The sequence below is a fragment of the Felis catus genome, chromosome C1 (assembly GCF_018350175.1).
Source record: "Felis catus isolate Fca126 chromosome C1, F.catus_Fca126_mat1.0, whole genome shotgun sequence".
NCBI lineage: Eukaryota > Metazoa > Chordata > Mammalia > Carnivora > Felidae > Felis > Felis catus.
Genome location: NC_058375.1, coordinates 87,999,372 through 88,019,360, shown reverse-complemented (window position 1 = coordinate 88,019,360; position 19,989 = coordinate 87,999,372). Strand labels below are relative to the sequence as shown.

Sequence of the window (19,989 nt, the reverse complement as noted above, 5' to 3'; positions counted from 1 at the left end):
TGTAAATCATCATTTCACTGTTTGCTGGTGAACAAAACAGTTTAATCCAAGAGTGGTATCAATCTGTTAAAGTAATAATTGGGAAAATTCCTGTCATATGTTTATTTTGAAACTTTTATCTCGGTTTTGTATGCTATTAGGAATTTCTGATTTTGCTTAGTAACTATTGTAAAGAATAGCCTATCTATATTTATTGCTTCATGATTATTTTAGTTCACTCATTCTTCAGGTTAGAAAGTAATTTGAATATTATGCATGTATTATAATTATTATATTATGTGTATTATCTTTAAGCAAGGAGTATATAAAGTTTCAAGTGCCTAGTAAGATTAATAGTGGTTACATCTACTTGGATACAATAGATTTTGGATAATTTGGAAGAATATTATATATTTTTTGTATTCTGTTCTTATCCATTCCATAGTCCTAAAATCATTAAGATAGGTATCTTTGTCTATTTTATTTAGTGTGTCCCAAGCACACAGAACAGAGCCTGTCACAATTAGCATCTGATAAATCTTTGTTGAATGAAGTGAAAAGTGTTGGTCAGGCTCTAATGAATTGCTCTTCAATAGCCTAACTAACAACCTGAGATAGATATATGTAAGGTTATATATATTAATTATTGCCAGTGTCTACAAAAGTATATTGAACAGATTAGTGCTGATATTGTTGTGGTTTCCTGAAAACGTCAGTCTCTGTTTTGCCTCCAAGCAAGCTATGATTTCCACCTTACATACTCTCCCAAACTGCTTACCATTGCTTTTTGCTTAGGATTTAGAAATTATCTCTTAAAGAAATAACTCTCCTCCACCATGCAGACTGAGGTAGTTGGCCTTGCAAAGCATCCTAAAGCATGCTACACCATTACAGTTACTCCAAATTTGAATGCTAATCACAGAATATTTTTGATGATAAAATGAAAACAGGGAATGAATCTTTTTCATCTATGTAAGAAACTCTGGCTTCTAGCATTAAACCTGGAGCATAATAGATGGCCAATAAATGTTTATCATATGAATTAATGGCCTCACAAGCAAGGGATTTTACTAAAGTCAAGAAGACAGGGCTTGATAATCACAATCACTTGTAGTCCCATCCCTGTGGATTTTGATTTATTTTGTATGGATTCCAAACATAGGTGTTTTATAAAGCTCCACAGATAATTTTGATGCACATCCAAGGGCTTATGAATCTTCTGTAACAAGAAATTAAATACACATAAAAATGGGAATGTGTCTGGCTTGTATAACAGGGTACTGGAAGTCAAGTAAAAGGTTATTTATCTGCTATGTACAGATCATTTGATAAATATTCAATTACCCAACAGTAATGACTCTGCAAAAACTGATTTGATAGATCAGCTGATTGTAATATAGAAAATGCTTTTTTCTAATCCTCCTCTCCATAGCATGTAATAAACTAAATACTAGCAAATATTGCTTTTCTCAACATTAAAGTCAAATGCTTGTATTGAAACTGTAATTTTAGTTTTACAATACACATTTTAATCGGTTTGGCCACTGTAAATCAGAAATGCCAAACTTTTTAAGTATCACCCTCTCAGCTGGCATTTCTTCTTTCCTTTGCCATCCTCAGAGTTGTGATATTATTTCTGCTTTCAATTTTCATAGAAGCTTTTTATGATACAAGAAAGTTCAGGGTTAAGGTGTTCAATAACCGTGAAAATTAAATGACTCACTTCTATGTGCAATCAGTGTTAAGTGCCCTGACTACAAGGATAGCATGCCAGTGTCTATTCTCATGGGGCGTGTGTGTTATCAGGAGAGTGCTGTGGTTAGGACAATGGACTAGGGCCACATAACAGAAGACCATATGGATAGATTTTTCTGCATAGCACAGAATCATGTGACTAATTAAAAAAAAATACAAGGAGGTGGCTAAGTTGGCAAAGCCAGTATATACTTTGATATTTATCAATATTAGCTGGTTCCACTTGGCTGCAACCATTGGGTCTTCTGACAACCTGAGAACTGGGGCCTTGATGCTATTTCTGGAATAGCCAGCTCACTGTAAAGTCACCTGAAGTTCTCCAAGATAATTAGTACAGTCACACTTGATACAGAGTTATGGCCATTATGAACTTGAAAGATATATGAATGAATTATCTCCCTATTTTATAAGGGGATACATTAAACAAAATGTGTGTACATATTTAGAAAATTTGTTAAAAGACAAAGATGAGCCTGACATTTTTAAACCTTAAATGTGATCATTCTTGTTAGTATCCAAATTATAGCATGTTTTAGGACATAAATTATAAGTAGTTTTTTGTTGTTGTTGGTGTTGTTGTCTTTGAGGATTCATATATTGGACCAAGATCTCTATTTAGATTGAGAGGATAAGATATTTATTATAAGCATTTAAAACAATTTTTAATGTTTATTTATTTTTGAGAGACAGAGAGAGTTAGATCATGAGTGGGGGAGGAGCAGAGAGAGAGGGGGACACAGAATCTGAAGCAGGCTCCAGGCTCTGAACTGTCAGCACAGAGCCCGACATGGGGCTCGAACTCATGGACTGCAAGATCATGACCTGAGCTGAAGTTGGATGCTTAACCAACTGAACCACCCAAGTGCCCCTATTATAAGCATTTTTTAAGTCATAATGATTTCTTTCACAGAAAGTTATATCAAATAGAGTTTTAAAATAAGTGTCATTAATTAATTACAGTTTAAATAAAGTTAATAGGCTGTCACCCCCAAAGTTTTATTTCTACCCCAGGTATTTTCCCTGAATTCTAGACTCATATACCCAACTGCCTATTTAGCCATTTCCAGTGGAATGTATTAAGTCATCTCAAAATTAGCATGCCCCAAACTGAATTGCAGAACTCCTGAAACCCATTCCTCTCACCATCTTTCCCACGTCAGCTAATGGCAAAACAATCAGTCATGATGTTCAAACTAAAATGCTTGAGTAGCTTTGACTCTTGTTCTCTCCTACTCCAGTATCCAACCCATCAGCAACCCTGTCTGCTATGTTTTCAGAGTATATCCAGCATCTGACCCAGTATTTCATCTCTCAGTCCGAAACAGCAAAATTGACAAAATTTTACACCTCGAGAGTGGCAAGTTGCTTCCTGTCTGCTCTCTACACAGTCTGTTCCACTGTAGTGCCCTCTGTAGTCAGTTCTCAACACAACAGCCACAGTGGTCTGGTAAATGAACTCATTCAGGTTATTCCTCTCTTCCCCTTAACTTCCAGTAGGTTTCCATCTTAACCTGGAATAAAATCTAAACTCCATGAACATCCCCAGGACCGATACAACCTGCCTCCAACCTGCTTCACCCTTACTTCTCTGACCGCTTTTATTTTCTTTGCTGAAGACATAATTGTCTCCTTGCATTTCCTCCAACTCCTCCCATTTGGGGCAACTCCTACATCAGGTTCTTTGTACTTGTTATTCCTTTTGCTTAGAATGCTCTTCTGTCAAAATATCAGGACAGAGGAGCCTCTTCGACCTTGCTAGACTTTGCTCAGACATCATCTAATTGAGGTCTTTCTACCTTTCTTACTTGATATTAACAGCCATGCCTCCTCAACCTTCATTTACCGATTTATTTTTCTCCTATGAATCTATTTGTCATTTATAAAAAGTAATGACTTATTTAAATTAAAGGTAGAGATTTTATTTTAAGACCCTATACAAAATGTAGAATTAGTTATTTTTGGAGTACAAGGAGTACAAATGTTGTCTTAAACTATTTGGGTAGCATCTAAGCCATTCTTATCCAAATAATTTCCATAGTTTTTTAATTTTATTTTACATATTTTCAGACATAGTCAATGTGACACTTCAATTCCACTTGGTAGGGGCTCCTGGGTGGCTCAGTCAGTTGAGTGGCTGACTCTTGATTTCTGCTTAGGTCATGATCCCAGGATCATGGGATCAAGCATGTTGTTGGGTTCTGTGCTGAGCGTGGCGGCTGCTTAGGATTCTCTCTCTCTCTCTCTCTCTCTCTCTCTCTCTCTCTCTCTCTCCCTCCCTCTCCACTCCTCTCCCCTGCTCATGCACACACTATCTCTCTCAAATAAGAGAAAAAATTAAAATAAAAAAATTCGCTTGGTAAATCATTTTACTTATTTGATGGACACCATGCACATTGATCCAGTTGTTTTAAGAGACTATAATTGCATCAAACGGTAATGGGAGTTTGTATTTTGTTTCCCTGGTTTAACAGAGCAATAATGTGGGACTTGTGGTTACTTAGAAAGTAGATGGGTGATATTTGCAGGTGAAGACCTAAAAGACACTACATATAAATATATTAAATGTTGTTAAGGAAATGAACATACATTCTGTTATTCAAAGCAAATTTATTTGTTATTTCGAATCAGTGCTAAATCGAGGCTAGGATCCTGTGATTTATGCATTTCTTTCAACCACCGAGTAGGTCAGAATTAGAATGAACAGTCCATAGTGGGATGTGGGTACAATGGATTGTGGTAGGAGTCACACTTTTTCCATTACTTCTTCTTCAGAATATTTCACTATGTATTTCTTTTACCCTGGCCTATCCAATTTTGAATTTCACTGTGTAACTGATTTTTTAAGCTGGTATTTTTGTGAGATTGTAAGGAAGTACATTTACATTTGATTGTTGGGTTTCTGTTTTCTGAAATGGTATTACCATTAGTCTTTTTAGGTGCCTGGTTTTGATGAAATTAACTTCAAAATTCCTAAAACTACAGGCTAATATTTTATATGTGTCTTTGTTCATGTCATTATCAATTTAATGCTATTCTTTGTTTGAATAGCAATGATACAGTTTTTCCAAGAAGCCCAACAAAAACTTGAGCCTTGAGATACTTATATTAATTTTATTCATTTTTTTTTTCTGTAGGGATATATACTCTCTCTAAATATAGGTTTAAAATGACAAAACATTTAAGCTTATTATAGAATCTCTTGGGGATAAAAGGAACTCTAAACACTTCCTGTACCCAGGCATATTTAAGTGTAAGCTCTACAACCAAAATCTTAGAAGCTTGCAATGTATTAATGTATTCAAACAGTTACTTATCCCATTTTATAGTACAAATATTATATTATAGAATACAGAAAAAAAATCTGATAATTTCAGGTACAAAGACATATGTTGGGACATAGGAAATTTATGTAATTTCTGTTGACATTATTTGTGCCACAGAGTCACTTAAAGATAAACTTCCAAACCTATGTTTTTTAATATGGGAAAATTTAGGTCAATATGTTTTATTTTCTAATACTTCATGTTTGTTTGCAATACAAGGTTGGTATGTAGCATATATGTGTTGATATAAATGTAGAAATAGTATCAGAAGACAGACATTAAAATATTAGTTTTTGAAACTTTTTTTAAACTTGTGTAATTATTTAATTTATTTTTTTAATTTAAATTTTAGTTAACAAACCTTTTACTAAATAACTCACATCACAGTTGCTGTATTTAACTTACAGTTCTGCAATACAAAAAGAAATTATTGAAAGGGGAAAATGCCAATGATAGTGTATTAATGTCTGTTTATGCTATAGAGTAATAATGGAAATGTGAACATGAAAATACAGATTCAAACTCATTTGATTGCATAAGCTGTCAGGGAACTTCCTGGATGATATCTGATGGACCTTTAGAGATGGAAACCTGTTCAGTCTTCTATTCTTTTGTAAGGAGATTTCCCAAAGTGGTCAGGAGAAATGGATAGCAGGAATCAAGAGAATTCTAACTCTGGGGAAATATGGGTGGTGCTCACATGAACTATAAAAGATGTTGAAAAAAGTTGAATATTTAAGGACATAGTGCTTTTAGATATTATTTTTTTATTTTTATTATTTATTTATTTTATATTTTTAAATAATTTTTAAAAATTTTTTACTAGTTTATTTATTTATTTATTTATTTATTTATTTATTTATTTATTTTTAAATTTACATCCAAATTAGTTAGCATATGGTGCAACAATGATTTCAGGAGTAGATTCCTTAGTGCCCCTCACCCATTTAGCTCATCCACCCTCCCACAGCTCCTCCAGCAACCCTCAGTTTGTTCTCCATTATTTATGAGATTCTTCTGTTTTGTCCCCCTCCCTGTTTTTATATTATTTTTGTTTCCCTTTCCTTATGTTCATATGTTTTGTCTCTTAAACTCCTCATATTATTGAAGTCATATGATTTTTGTCTTTCTCTGACTAATTTCACTTAACATAATACCCTTCAGTTCAATCCACGTAGTTGCAAATGGCAAGATTTCATTCTTTCTGATTGCTGAGTAATACTCCATTATATATATATATATATATATATATATATATATATATATATATATATACCACATCTTTATCCATTCATCCATTTGATGGACATTTGGGCTCTTTCCATACTTTGGCTATTGTTGATAGTGCTGCTATAAACATGGGGGTGCATGTGTCCCTTCGAAACAGCATACCTGTATCCCTTGGATAAATACATACTAGTGCAATTGTTGGGTCGTAGGGTAGTTCTATTTTTAATTTTTTGAGGACGCTTCATACTCTTTTCCAGAGTGGCTGCACCAGCTTGCATTCCCACCAGCAATGCAAAAGATATCCTCTTTCTCTGCATCCTTTCCAACATCTGTTTTTGCCTTAGTTGTTAATATTAGTCATTCTGACAGGTGTAAGGTGGTATCTCATTGTGGTTTTGATTTGCATTTGCCTGATGATGAGTGATGTTGAGCATTATTTCATGTCAGTTGGCCATCTGGATGTCTTCTTTGGAGAAGTGTCTATTCAAGTCTTTTGCCCATTTCTTCACTGGATTTTTTGTTTTTTGGATATTGAGTTTGATAGGTTCTTTATAGATTTTGGATACTAAACCTTTATCTGATATGTCATTTGCAAATATCTTCTCCCATTCTGTGGGTTACCTTTTAGTTTTGCTGATTGTTTCCTTCACTGTGCAGAAACTTTTTATTTTGATGCGGTCCCAATAGTTCATTTTTGCTTTTGTTTCCCTTGTCCCCGGAGATATGTTGAGTAAGAAGTTTCTGTGGCCAAGATCAAACAAGTTTTTGCCTGCTTTCTCCTCAAGGATTTTGATGACTTCCTGTCTTACATTTAGGTCTTTCATCCATTTTTAGTTTTTGTGCAAGGTTCAAGAAAGTGGTCCAGGTTCATTCTTATGGATGTCGCTGTCCAGTTTTCCCAGCACCACTTGCTGAAGAGACTGTCTTTATTACATTGGATATTCTTTCCTGCTTTGTCAGAGATTAGCTGCCCATACATTTGTGGGTCAATTTCTGGGTTCTCTACTCTGTTCCATTGATCTGAATGTTCATGTGCCAGTACCATACTGTTTTGATTACAGCTTTCTAGTACAGCTTGAAGTCTGGGATTGTGATGCCTTCTGCTTTGGTTTTCTTTTTCAAGATTGCTTTGGCTATTCGGGATCTTTTCTGGCTCCACACATTTTTAGGATTATTTGTTCTAGCTCAGTGAAGAATGCTGGTGTTATTTTGATAGAGATTGCATTGAATATGTAGATTGCTTTGGGTAGTATCAACATTTTAACAGTATTGTTCTTCCTATCCAGGAGCATGGAATCTTTTTCCATTTTTTGGTGTCTTCAATTTCTTTCATAAGCTGTCTATAGTTTCAGCATATAGATTTTCCACCTCTTTGGTTAGATTTATTCCTAGGTATTTTATGGTTATTTTGTGCAACTGTGAATGGGATCAATTACTTGTTTTCCCTTTCTGTCAATTCATTGTTGGTGTATAGGAATGCAACCGATTTCTGTGCATTGATTTTATATCCTGCAACATTGCTGAATTCATGATTTCAATTCTAGCAGTTTTTTGTGGAATCTTTTGGGTTTTCCATATAGAGTATCATGTCATCTGCGAAGAGTGAAAGTTTGACCTCCTCATGACCAATTTGGATGCCTTTTATTTCTTTGTGTTGTCTGATTGCAGAGGCCAAGACTTCCAATACTAAGTTGAATAACAGTGGGAGAGTGGGCATCCCTGCCTTGTTCCTGACCTTAGGGGGAAAGCTGTCAGTTTTTCCCCATTGAGGATGATATTCATGTTGGGTCCTTCATATATGGCTCATGATCTTGAGGTATGCTCCTTCTATCCCTACTTTCTTGAGGGTTTTTATCAAGAAAGGATGTTGTATTTTGTCAAATGCTTTCTCTGCATCTATTGAGAGGATCCTATGGTTCTTGTCCTTTCTTTTATTGATGTGATGAATCATGTTAATTGTTTTGCAGATATTGAACCAGCCCTGCATCCCAGGTATAAATCCCACTTGGTCGTGGTGAATGATTTTTTAAATGTATTGTTGGAGTTGGTTGGCTAATATCTTGTTGAGGACTTTTGCATCCATGTTCATCAGGGAAATTGGTCTATAGTTCTCCTTTTCAGTGGGGTCTCTGTCTGGTTTTGGATCCAAGGTAATGCTGGCATCACAGAGTTTGGAAGTTTTCCTTCCATTTCTATTTTTTGGAACAGCTTCAAGAGAATAGGTGTTAACTCATCCTTAATTGTTTGGTAGAATTCCCCTGGAAAGCCATCTGGCCGTGGACTCTTGTGTTTTGGCAGATTTTTGATTACTAATTTGATTTCCTTACTGGTTATGGGTCTGTTCAAATTTTCCATTTCTTCTTGTTTCAGTTTTCGTAGTGTATATGTTTCTAGGAATTTGTCCATTTCTTCCAGATTGCCCATTTTATTGGCATATATATAATTGCTCATAATAGTCTCTTATTATTGTTTGTATTTCTGCTGTGTTCGTTGTTATCTCTCCTCTCTCATTCTTGATTTTATTTATTTGGATCCTTTCCTTTTTCTTTTTGATCAAACTGGCTAGTGGTTTATCAATTTTGTTACTTCTTTCAAAGAACCAGCTTCTGGTTTCATTAACCTGTTCTACTGTTCTACTGTTTTGGTTTTTTTTTTTTTTTTGGTTTTGATAGCACTAATTTCTGCTCTAATCTTTATTATTTCCTGTCTTCTGCTGGTTTTGGATTTTATTTGCTGTTCTTTTTCCACCTCCTTAAGGCATAAGGTTAGGTTGTGTATCCGAGATCTTTCTTCCTTCTTTAGGAAGGCCTGGATTACTATATATTTTCCTCTTATGACCGCCTTTGCTGCATCCCAGAGGTTTTGGGTTGTGGTGTTATCATTTTCATTGACTTCCATATACCTTTTAAATTCCTCTTTAACTGCTTGGTTAACCCATTCATTCTTTACTAGGATATTCTTCAGTCTCCAAGTATTTGTTACATTTCCAAATTTTTTTCTTGTGGTTGATTTTGAGTTTCATAGCATTGTGGTCTGAAAATATGAATGGTATTATCTCGATCTTCTTGTACTTGTTGAGGGCTGATTTGTGTCCCAGTATATGGTCTATTCTGGAGAACATTCCATGTGCACTGGAGAAGAATGTATATTCTGCTGCTTTGGGATGAAATGTTCTGAATATATCTGTTAAGTCCATCTGGTCCAGTGTGTCATTCAAAGCCATTGTTTGCTTGTTGATTTTTTGATTAGGTGATCTGTCCCTTGCTGTGAGTGGGGTGTTGAAGTCTCCTGCTATTATGGTATTACTGTCAATGAGTTTCTTTGTTTGTGATTAATTGTTTTATATATTTGGGTGCCTCCACATTTGGCCCATAAATATTTACAATTGTTAGGTCTTCTTGGTGGATAGACCCCTTGATTATGATATAGTGCCCTTCTGCATCTCTTGATACAGTCTTTATTTTAAAGTCTAGATTGTCTGATATAAGTATGGCTACTGCAGCTTTCTTTTGTTGACCATTAGCATGATAGATGGTTCTCCATCTATATATATGAATATTCAGAGAGTCCCCCTTAACATTTCTTGTAAGGCTGGTTTAGTGGTCACAAACTCCTTTAATTTTTGTGTGTCTGGGAAACTTTTTATCTCTCCTTCTATTTTGAATGACAACCTTGCTGGATAAAGAATTCTTGGTTGCATATTTTTATGATTCAGCGCATGGAATATATCCTGCCACTCCGCTGGCCTGCCAAGTTTCTGTGGATAAGTCTGCTGCAAACCTGATCTGTCTTCTCTTGTAGGTTACAGCCTTTTTTCCCTTGTTGCTTTCATGATTCTCTCCTTGCTTGATTATTTTGTGAATTGGACTGTGATATGCCTTGTTGATGGTCAGTTTTTGTTGAATCTAATGGGGGTCCTCTGTGCTTCCTGGACTTTGATGTCTGTGTCTTTCCCCATGTTGGGAAACTTTTCTGTCATGATTTGCTCACATAACCCTTCTACCCCTGTTTCTCTCTCTTTCTCTTCTGGGACCCCTATGATTTTGATGTTGTTCCTTTTTAATGAGTCACTGATTTCTCTAATTCTTAATTTGTGCTCTTTTGCCTTCATCTCCCTCTTGTTTTCTGCTTCATTATTCTCTATAAGTTTGTCCTCTATATCACTGATTCTCTGTTCTGCCTCATCCATCCTTGCTGCCGCTGCATCCATCCGTGATTGCAGTTCAGTTATAGCATTTTTAATTTCATTCTGGCTATTTTTTACTGCTTTTATCTCTGCAGAAAAGGATTCTAATCTATTTTTGACTCCAGCTAGTATTCTTACTATCGTGATTCTAAATTCTGGTTCAGACATCTTGCTTTTATCTGTGGTGGTTAAATCCTTGGCTGTTGTTTCTTCATGCTCTTTCTTTTAGGGTGAATTCCTTCGTTTCATCATTTTGAAAGGAGAAAAGGAATTAATGAAGTAGAAAAAATTAAAATTAAGAAATTAAAATAAAAAAAATAATAAAATTTAAAAAATTAAATACACACACACAAATCTAATAAATGATGCTAGATCCTAGGTGTGTTTTTGTCTGGGTGTTGACAGTTGTTTGACACATTAGAGAAAAAAAAGGGGGAAAAAGAAAAAAAAAGGAAATCGGTTGAGAATTCGAAAAATGAATACACTGAAGGGGATTAAAATGAGATGATTGAAGTAAAAGAGAATTTGAAAAAAATTACACAAAAGTAAAGAATATAGTAGGAAAAATAAAGGAAAATATTTTTAATATAAATTAAAAATAAAAATGAATATTTTCTTGTTCTATATTCAAGGAAAAGAACAGAAAAGAAAAAGAAAAAAGAGAAAAAATGGAAATCGTTTGAAAATTTGAAAGAGTGAATAAACTGTAGTAGACTATGATAAAGTGATAGAAGTAAAATAGAATTTGAAAAAATTACATAAAAGCAAAAAAATTAAGAAAAAATAAAGAAAAAGTTTTTAATAGAAATTGAATATAAAAATTAATTTTTTCTTTTTCTGTATTGAAGAAAAAAGTAGTGTAAAAGTGAAAAAAAAGAAAGAAAATTGAATAGATCTACCTGCTAACAGATTGAAATAGGACTGAAATTACTTCATTTTCCCCTAGAAGGCCAACTGTGTAGCTCTTTATAGTCCATAAACTAAGTAGGCGGTGAGACTTGTGTTCTTGAAGAGCAAGGTTGGCCCAGTTGGGTGGGGCTCAGTGTAATGGTTCCATTCTCCACTAGATGGCGCTGCTAGCCTACTGCGGTGGATTGTTGTGGGGCTCATAGGTGTATATGCACATGCGCGGAAGTGGTGAAAATGGTGCCAGCCAGCTACCCAGTCTGTTCTCCCGGATCAGCAATCATGCACCAGTCCCCTGTCTTCAGCTTTCATCCACTCCCCTCTTCTTCACTGTCTGTAACAAAGCCCCAGGCAGTACCTCTCTCTCTAGTTTTGTCTCAGATGCGGCTGTTTTCCCTGGCCCCTTAATTCTGAAGGACTGCGGCTCTGACCCGTTCCGCCCCTCTGTGGGAGGGTCTCACCAAGCAATGGCTGAATGTTGGCTGCACCCAGGAACGCTTGTGGGACCCTGCTGCTGCCAGTGCCCCGAGACTGTGGCCAGGTGCCAGCCCGCCCCAGAAAAAGTTCATGAGATAATGTAGCAGCAGCTTTTCAGGGACTATGGAAAATCACAACACACATCTGGCACCAGGCTTCACCCTTACAGACCTTGTTTCCAGCACCAGCAAATGTGGCCATTTTCTGGGGTCTGCTGGAACCAGGTGGCTTCAACAGTCTCTACCAAAAGTCCTTCCAACAGTGGAACCTCTTTTCCCCATGTGGCCCAAGAACCTCCCGGACCCCACTCTGTTCCTGGGGATTCACCCTTCCCACCAGAGCACCACCAGGTATGGAGCTGTGGAGTTGCAGAGTTTCCACTCCCCTCGTTTACTGTCTTAATGGAATTTAAGCCGTCTTCTTTCTCCTTTTTCCCTTTGTAGTTTAGTCCCTGCGGCTGTTTCCAATTTTCTACTTTCTCTCCAGCTGCTTTTGGGAAGGGGTGCTTTTCTCGTATTCTATTCCTCCCCCCACCAGTCTCCGTCTTCTCTCTGCATGCAAAAGTGGCTCCCTGCCCTCTGCCGGCTTCTCTTTCCCCAAGTTCACCTCTCCATGCCACGTACCTGCTGAATTCTGTGGTTCAGGTTGTGCAGATTGTTGTGTTAATCCTCCAATCATTTCTCTGTGTAGCATATTTTAGTGTTGGTCTGGCTCTATTTCATGGATGCGAGACACAAAAATCTTCCATGCTGTTCTGCCATCTTGGCTTTTCCTCAGATACTATTTTTATTTAGGACTTACTATGTGTTAGACCTTATCATCAGAGATTAAAATGCTTTATCCTATTTAATTCTCAAAATGAGGCTAAATTGGAGAAATTAAGTCTTAGAGGCATAAGTATGTTACCCAAAGTCACAGGGATAATAAATGCTTGGACCAGACATTGAACTAGATGTTGGAAAAACTTGGATTAGAAGTTGGGCAGTTCCAGCCTTAGAAGCTAAGTTATTAACTGTTGCCTATTCACCTGTCATATCCTACCTTTTAGACTCTTTATTAAGAGCTCTTGTGATTCTGATGTAGATAAGTGTATTGGTGTTAGTTAAATTATAATAATAGTCACTTGACTCTGACTTTTCTTTGGCAACCCTGCATTCCACCACCACATAAACACAGTAGCACTTCTGGTGTTTTGATATTTATCTAAAGCAGCAAAGCATTCCATGACTGGATGGGAGATAGTTTATAACTCTTTCTGTGTTTTGTTTTATTTTTATTTATCCTATAATATGGCTGATATGTGGCCTGTGATGTGAGGTACAAGGTAAGGTAAGTGATTCCCTAGAAGCGGGAAAGCACCTACTTTACAAAGGCCACTTGAGAACTGTGTTCTTGCCACACTTGAATCAAATGGAAACAATCTGATTTGGAAAGCACTTCAAGGTGCTGTTTGTAAAGGCCATTTCCAACCCTCTTCATGTTCCTTCTCAGACTGGTGGGAAAGAAACTTTAGCTCTAAGGCAGGATGTAGCTGCTCATTCATTTATTCATTCATTCAATAAATGTACTTTTATTGATTACTTACTATGTGTCAGCGCTATGTTATTTATGAATACTATAGTGAACATCTATAATGCTGATGTTTGCTGTCAGAGGGTTTACAATCTATTAGGGGAAGCAGACATCAAACAATAAATTATAAGTTTAACAGAGAGAGAGAGGGAAATTAGGTGGTATGAGTTTGTAACAGGGAGCTTAGACATACCCTGTGCCTGAGTGAAAATGAGATAATTAAGCAAGCAAACAAAATAGAGTGTGGAGTTATCCAAGGGGAGTATAGGGTACTTGAGATCATGTGAGTGGGTCATATAACCAAACCTGGGAGAGATAAGTAATGATTTCCTGAAGGAAGTAGTGATTAGGTGGAGATCAAAAGGTTGTTTAGGTCTCAGTCCACTTGGCTTTAATCCTGGCTACCCATTAGATTAATCTGGGAAACTTTTAAAACATTAATGCCTGCCCTCCCTGCCTTCTGCTTCACCTAGTCATTTCTAGTTATAAGTTCTTATGTAGTACCTAGGCATTCTTATGTTTTAAAAGTTCTCTAGGAAATTCTAATCACAGCTAGGGTTGAAAAACAATTATCCTTAGCCAATTTAGGAAGGATTGAAAAAATAAATCCCTAGAAAGGGAGCACAATATATTCTAGAAACTAAGAGAAGTTTAGTTCAGCTGGACCCTAACATTTGGGATAGGAGAAGTAGATAGGAGTTAGTGTGGATGTTTCCTTTGGAGATTGTAGCTCTTAATATCCATGGTGGATATCTGATTTTTCTCAAGAGGTCCTCAGCAGCCATAATACACCCAGGGGGAATTTGGACATTTAAATTTATTCAGTGCTGATGTCTTGTCAGGCAACTATGATTACTTTCATTTCCTTGTACTCTATGCTGTCTTGTATCTGTGTTGCATATCTGATATTTCTGTCACCCTCCTCTTGGCTTATAAACTTTTACCCATCCTTTAGGACTCAGCTTAAAAGGACCACATGGAGATATTTCAGCTACTGTTAGCTATACACTCTCTATCACAGCTATACAACTCTTGTAGGGCAAAAGCAGCTATGGACAGCATATAAGTGATTGGGTGTAGCTATAGTATTATAAAATTCTTATTTGTAGATGCTGCAATTTAAATTTCATATAATTCCCCTGTGCCACAAAATTATGCTTCTTTTAATTTTTTTAGCCATGTAAAAAAAACATTCTTATGTCATGTACCTTTGCAAAAATAGTCAGAAAGGTCTTATCCCATGGGCATAATTTTTCCTGCTGCTGTGCTAAGGCATTGTCACAAATGCCAGCTCATAAACTTAGGTAAATATTTTTATTATTTTCATTTTACGGATATAGAAACTGAGGACAAAGCAGTTAAATACTGAGTCCAAATCACACATATGCTAAGTGCCAGGGGTGGGATTCAGAGCAATCCCAGTTCTTCAACACTATGTATTGCTGTCATCTACTCCTTACTGGTCATGGGAGTGTGTGAAGTTTAGAGGAGGAATTAATTAGAGATGAAACAATCAAAGCATTGTGAGCCTTTACATCAGTAATCCATGTGGACACTGAAGGCAACAGAGGGAAAGGATTAAAGACTTGGGACAGACTAATCAATGAATGAGTCAGGATGTTTAAGAGATCAGCAGAACATAATAAAAAAGACATAGTAGGCCCTCAAATTTTTTGTTTCAAGATAGGAGAGCCCTGTGGACTTCAGAAAAAGTTGCTTCTATGTATTTTCACATTATCATGTTTCACACTCAACCAGTATTTTATAGAGCTCATGTACGTGTGTGTATGTGTGTGTATACATATCTGTTCTTTTCTAGTTTTAGTAAAGAAAAAAAAATTAAGTATAGGCAAAATTAAAACCAAGGGTGAAAAGTGCTGTAATAAAGGTAAGCATATATCTAAATGAGTTTTGGGAGATAGGAAATGCTTTCTGGAGCAGATTACACATCACTTATATTGTATGTATTCCTCAGGTGAAGTGAAGCTAAGTGTTTCAGACAGGGGAAATGGGGTTCAAGGGCCCAGAGGTAGGAGAAAGAAGATGAGAGGTTCTGGCAAGTCTGAGTTCAGTATAGCTACAGTGCTGAATGAGGAAGGAGTTAGGGGAAATGACAATGAAAAAAAACAAAAAAACAAATGATGGAGGTGCATACCACACTAGGGGTGGTACAGGCAGGACAAATGGATGTGTTCAGATCTTCAGGATTTTATATGCAAGTTCTGTGCATACCATCCAGAAGTTACTGGGTTCACTGAAGGAATTTAAGCAGCAGAGTGACATAAAGCCTGGTGTTTTGGAAACTTGCTCAAGTTGTGGTATGTAGAATGATTAGAAAAGACATGGAAACCAGTTAAATGGCTATTGTAGTAATGCACTGGGCTCTGATATCTTATTCTCCCATTTAATAGACTGCAACAGTATACAATAAAAGGCAGGGAAAACATTGTTTAACAAAATATTGTGCTGATTGGGTACATCTGAAATTCTAATCATGATCTATGGCATCAGCTATTGGCAACAAGAAAACAATTCCAATATAAAGGGCATTTAAGAATTGCTTTGAAAATGGAAATTTTGCTTTTTTGGATATATCAAGTTAAGCTATAACAAATTACTGCTTTTAATATTTAAACAATTGCAATTCAGTTAATAAAATATGAAGAGGAATTTCGCTGTGTGTGTATATGTATATGTGTATGTGTGTATGTATAAAACCATGGAATTCTTATTATGAGAATTTGTTAAATGCTATGATTATGAAATCAAATAGCAGGCAGATTTCAAAGTGGCTTAATTTATTATTTAGTTTGCTTGAAGGGAAAAACTTTAAAACTTGATTAACCAGGTTTTACATTTTTTGTAACTTGATATGCCTTTTTATCTTTATTTTATTGTTTAAAATGTTTAGTTATGGGGGGGAGGAGCAGAGAGAGAGTGAGACAGAAGATCTTAAGTGGGCTCTGTACTGAACCTACTAACCTTGAGATCATGACCTGAGCCAAAGTGGGACGCTTGACCAATTGAGCCACCCAGGTGCCCCTTGATATGCCTTTTTAGAAAAACAAAAAAAACCTAGTTGAAATCTAGGTTTTTACTTGTCCCTATTTTTAATTGATTTTTGAAGAATGAATTATTTCATATAATGCGTCTCTATAAAGAATTTTTGAGGCTTTAAAAATAGAGCCCTTATTTTGAATCCTATAGAGGGAATGTGTTTTTATCACACTATTTCAAAGTAGGAAGAAGCACGTGTGACAAAATCTGTACTCTTGGAAAATATCATCCTGTGGAAAGATATTTTGGAGAGGTGGCATGTGCAGTTTATTTTAGTTATTATTTGCCCATAAGCAATTGGGACCATGACCATGGGACTGCATCATTTTCTTCATAGAATTACAGCCTTCATAGCTGTGTTCATGTCTGTCCTTGAGTCTTTACCCTATTCAGATGTACTTTTGCTAATGGCCTCAGAGCAAGAAGATAAGACACAATAAGCAGATAAGATGCTATGAATTTTATAAATAGTCTCTTTAAGAGGAATTTAGACCCTGAAACATAAATTGAGTTTAATTTAAAGCAAATACAAACATCAGGAATCAATTAACTGTCTCAAGATAATTGTATATTTATATTTATGTTTTAACTTTCTTTTACAGAGTTTTTGTTTATGGGGTAGAGCAATGAAGGTGGTGAAGTGGAAAGAGCCTAGATTTGATGTTTGCCCAGATCTCAGGAGTATCCTTAGTTTGCTTTCTGGCTCTCAATTCCTTCATCTTCACAGTAGGGATAAGAACATATGCTCTGAAAAGCCTGTAAAGAGCTTAGCTTAGTGACTGGCACATATTAGGCTTTCTAGACATGAAAGCTATTAAAAATTACTACTTTCTTGGGCGCCTCAGTGGCTCAATTGTTAAAGAGTCTCAACTCTTGGTTTCAGCTCAGATCATGATCCCAGGGTTGTGGGATCAAGCCCTGCATCGGGCTCTGTGCTGAGCATGTGGCCTGTTTAAGATTCTCTCTTCCTATCCCTCTGCCCCATCTCCCACTTGCATGCTCCCTCCCTAAAAAAATAGAAATTATTAAAAATTTAAAAATATTATAACTTTCTTTTTTACTTTATGATAAGAGAAAAGAAAGTTAAGAACGTCCAGTATCCCTATGGGCCTAAAATAATTGACCATCACAAGCAGGACTACAGCAAAAATGTTCTTGAATGCTGTTATTCTTTTAAGTATTCCAAGGCTAAATTAGAGAGTGTCATATTTGGTAGAGTTGATGATCCCTTTGAATTGTCTGATTTCCATAAAGAGAATGTTTTTCTCTTCTTTTTTAATAATTTGGAAGAATGTGCCCTATACTGGATAGTATGTTGATTTTCACTCAGAGGCTTGATAAAATAGGTATACAGAGTATTGTTAAAGGAAATTACACTTGTTATACTCTAAAAGGAAAATTATATAAACCTTCATCCACATATATTTGTACATGTGGAAGTAAATGCCCCTAAAATTTAATTAACTAAGGAAATGACCAAGTATACAGTGCTCACAAGCACTCATTCATTCATTCATGTATTCTGTAATGAACTGGTGGTTATTATAAAAAAAATAGTTAAAAATAATAATTTTATTTTTTAGAGTTTCCTAAAGTTTATTTATTTTGAGAGAGAGAGAGAGAGAGAGAGAGAGAGAGAGAGAGAGAGAGAATCCCAAGCTGGCTCTGTGCTGTCATTGCAGAGCCTGACATGGGACCCAAAACCACAAACTGTGAGATCATGACCTGATCCAAAATCAAGAGTTGGTTGCTTAACTGACTGAGCCACTCAGGCACTCTGAAATCATAATTTTCAAAGAACAACACCCCATTACAGGTCACTCTTTATGGATCGTGATGAATTGTGATGATATTTTCTGATTCTAAAATCAGTCCCATTCCCATTCTCATTAAGTCCTTCCAGAAACAGTATATTTATAAATCCCAGCATATTTTGAAATTTGATAGAAATTCTGTTTTGTTTTGTTTTTTTAACTGACATCAAAACTTTTCAAATCAATAATATTGGTTCACTTCTATTGGTAGAAGTGATCTCTTTTACTTCTGAACTAGAACCTATATACTTGCAATAAGGACTTATGTCACAGACATGCTCAGTAATACATTGGCCAACACATAGCCTTCTCTGAATATTTTTATTTTTGAATAAAGACAAAAAGTCAATAGAATATAGGCATGTTTTGTTACCTATTCTTTTTAACAACTTTTAGCTTTGTGTGTACAATATGGCTTAGTAACTGCACATTTTGCAATCATTATGTATAACGTTCATTGTGAATTTGAACCATGAAAATCACCTTTATGTAGCTTACAAATAGTTGAATAGTAAATCTATTAGAAATTAATGGAATATGTCCAGATGCTGGCCTTCACTTTAACTCCAGATAGTGAAATTACTTAGAATGATTAAAGACTTTATAAATTGTAATGGAGATGCATCAGATTATAAATTTACATATATTCTATTATATATTAAATACATAATATATACCAGGTAACAAATATTTTATATATTCAATTCCAAATCTGCTTATCCCCCCCAAAATATGAATATCTTCTGTTTGCTTTTCCACAAATATATTCTTGATTTGAGATATTTTGCATTGAGAATTTTTTAGTTTATATTTTACCTGCTGCCCCACTTCTCAGTCTCCTACCCAGATAACAGGGAGATGTGTTAAGTGACAGATTTGAGAGTAGAATAATAAACAGTTTTCTCTTTTAAAAATACTCATTTTTATGCTAGATTATTTGTTCAATTTTTTTTTTTGCCTTTAATTTATTTTTCAGCTGCTCCAGTCGATGTACTAAAAGCTCTAGATTTTCACAATTCTCCAGAGGGAATATCAAAAACAACGGGCTTTTGCACAAACAGAAAGAATTCAAAAGGTTCGGATACTGCTTACAGAGTTTCAAAGCAAGCACAACTCAGTGCTCCAACAAAACAATTATTTTCAGGTATGTTCACTTTATTACTAGAACTGTCACTACTTTGCTAATTATTTTGTGTCTTTTTATCATGCTGTATAATGCACAATTATTGGGGCAGATATAATTCTTTCCTATATAGGACACTGAATATGTTGTGGTCACTAAGGTGACTTAATGGAAATCACTGATGATTTAATAATTGCCAGTTTTAATTCAACACAATCACAGAAGATATGTTTATTTGAAAATTTAATAATTTATCATTTTATTTCCAGATGATAAACATTGAAAACAACATTATATCTAGCTCATTTCTGCATATAATCCTATAGAATTTATTCACTGGATAACATGGCAGTTTTACCCATAATGACTACCCATGTGGCTTGAATGGGCATGTGGATTTAGACATACTTAGTGAGTGTCTTTATGAAATTAATTTAAGTTTCTGTTGAAAGAAATACTTCTTTAGAATATATTATAAAACAGATAATTCAGTATTATTTTGGGATCCTGTTCTTCTCTTAAATAGAGTAAAAGCCCCATGTCACAGTTATAAGGAGATCTGGGTTT

General features: G+C 35.5%; 1 protein-coding gene across 9 annotated transcripts in view; it reads left to right on the top strand.

The window, feature by feature from the left end:
* COL11A1 (collagen type XI alpha 1 chain) overlaps positions 1–19,989 on the top strand; it is a 215,493-nt gene that overhangs the window by 8,912 nt on the left and 186,592 nt on the right. For all 9 annotated transcript variants that reach the window (XM_023258940.2, XM_023258942.2, XM_023258945.2 and 6 more), the window contains one exon: positions 19,276–19,443. In XM_023258940.2, coding sequence (XP_023114708.1) covers positions 19,276–19,443 — 168 coding nt within the window. The remainder of the gene's footprint in view (positions 1–19,275; positions 19,444–19,989) is intronic.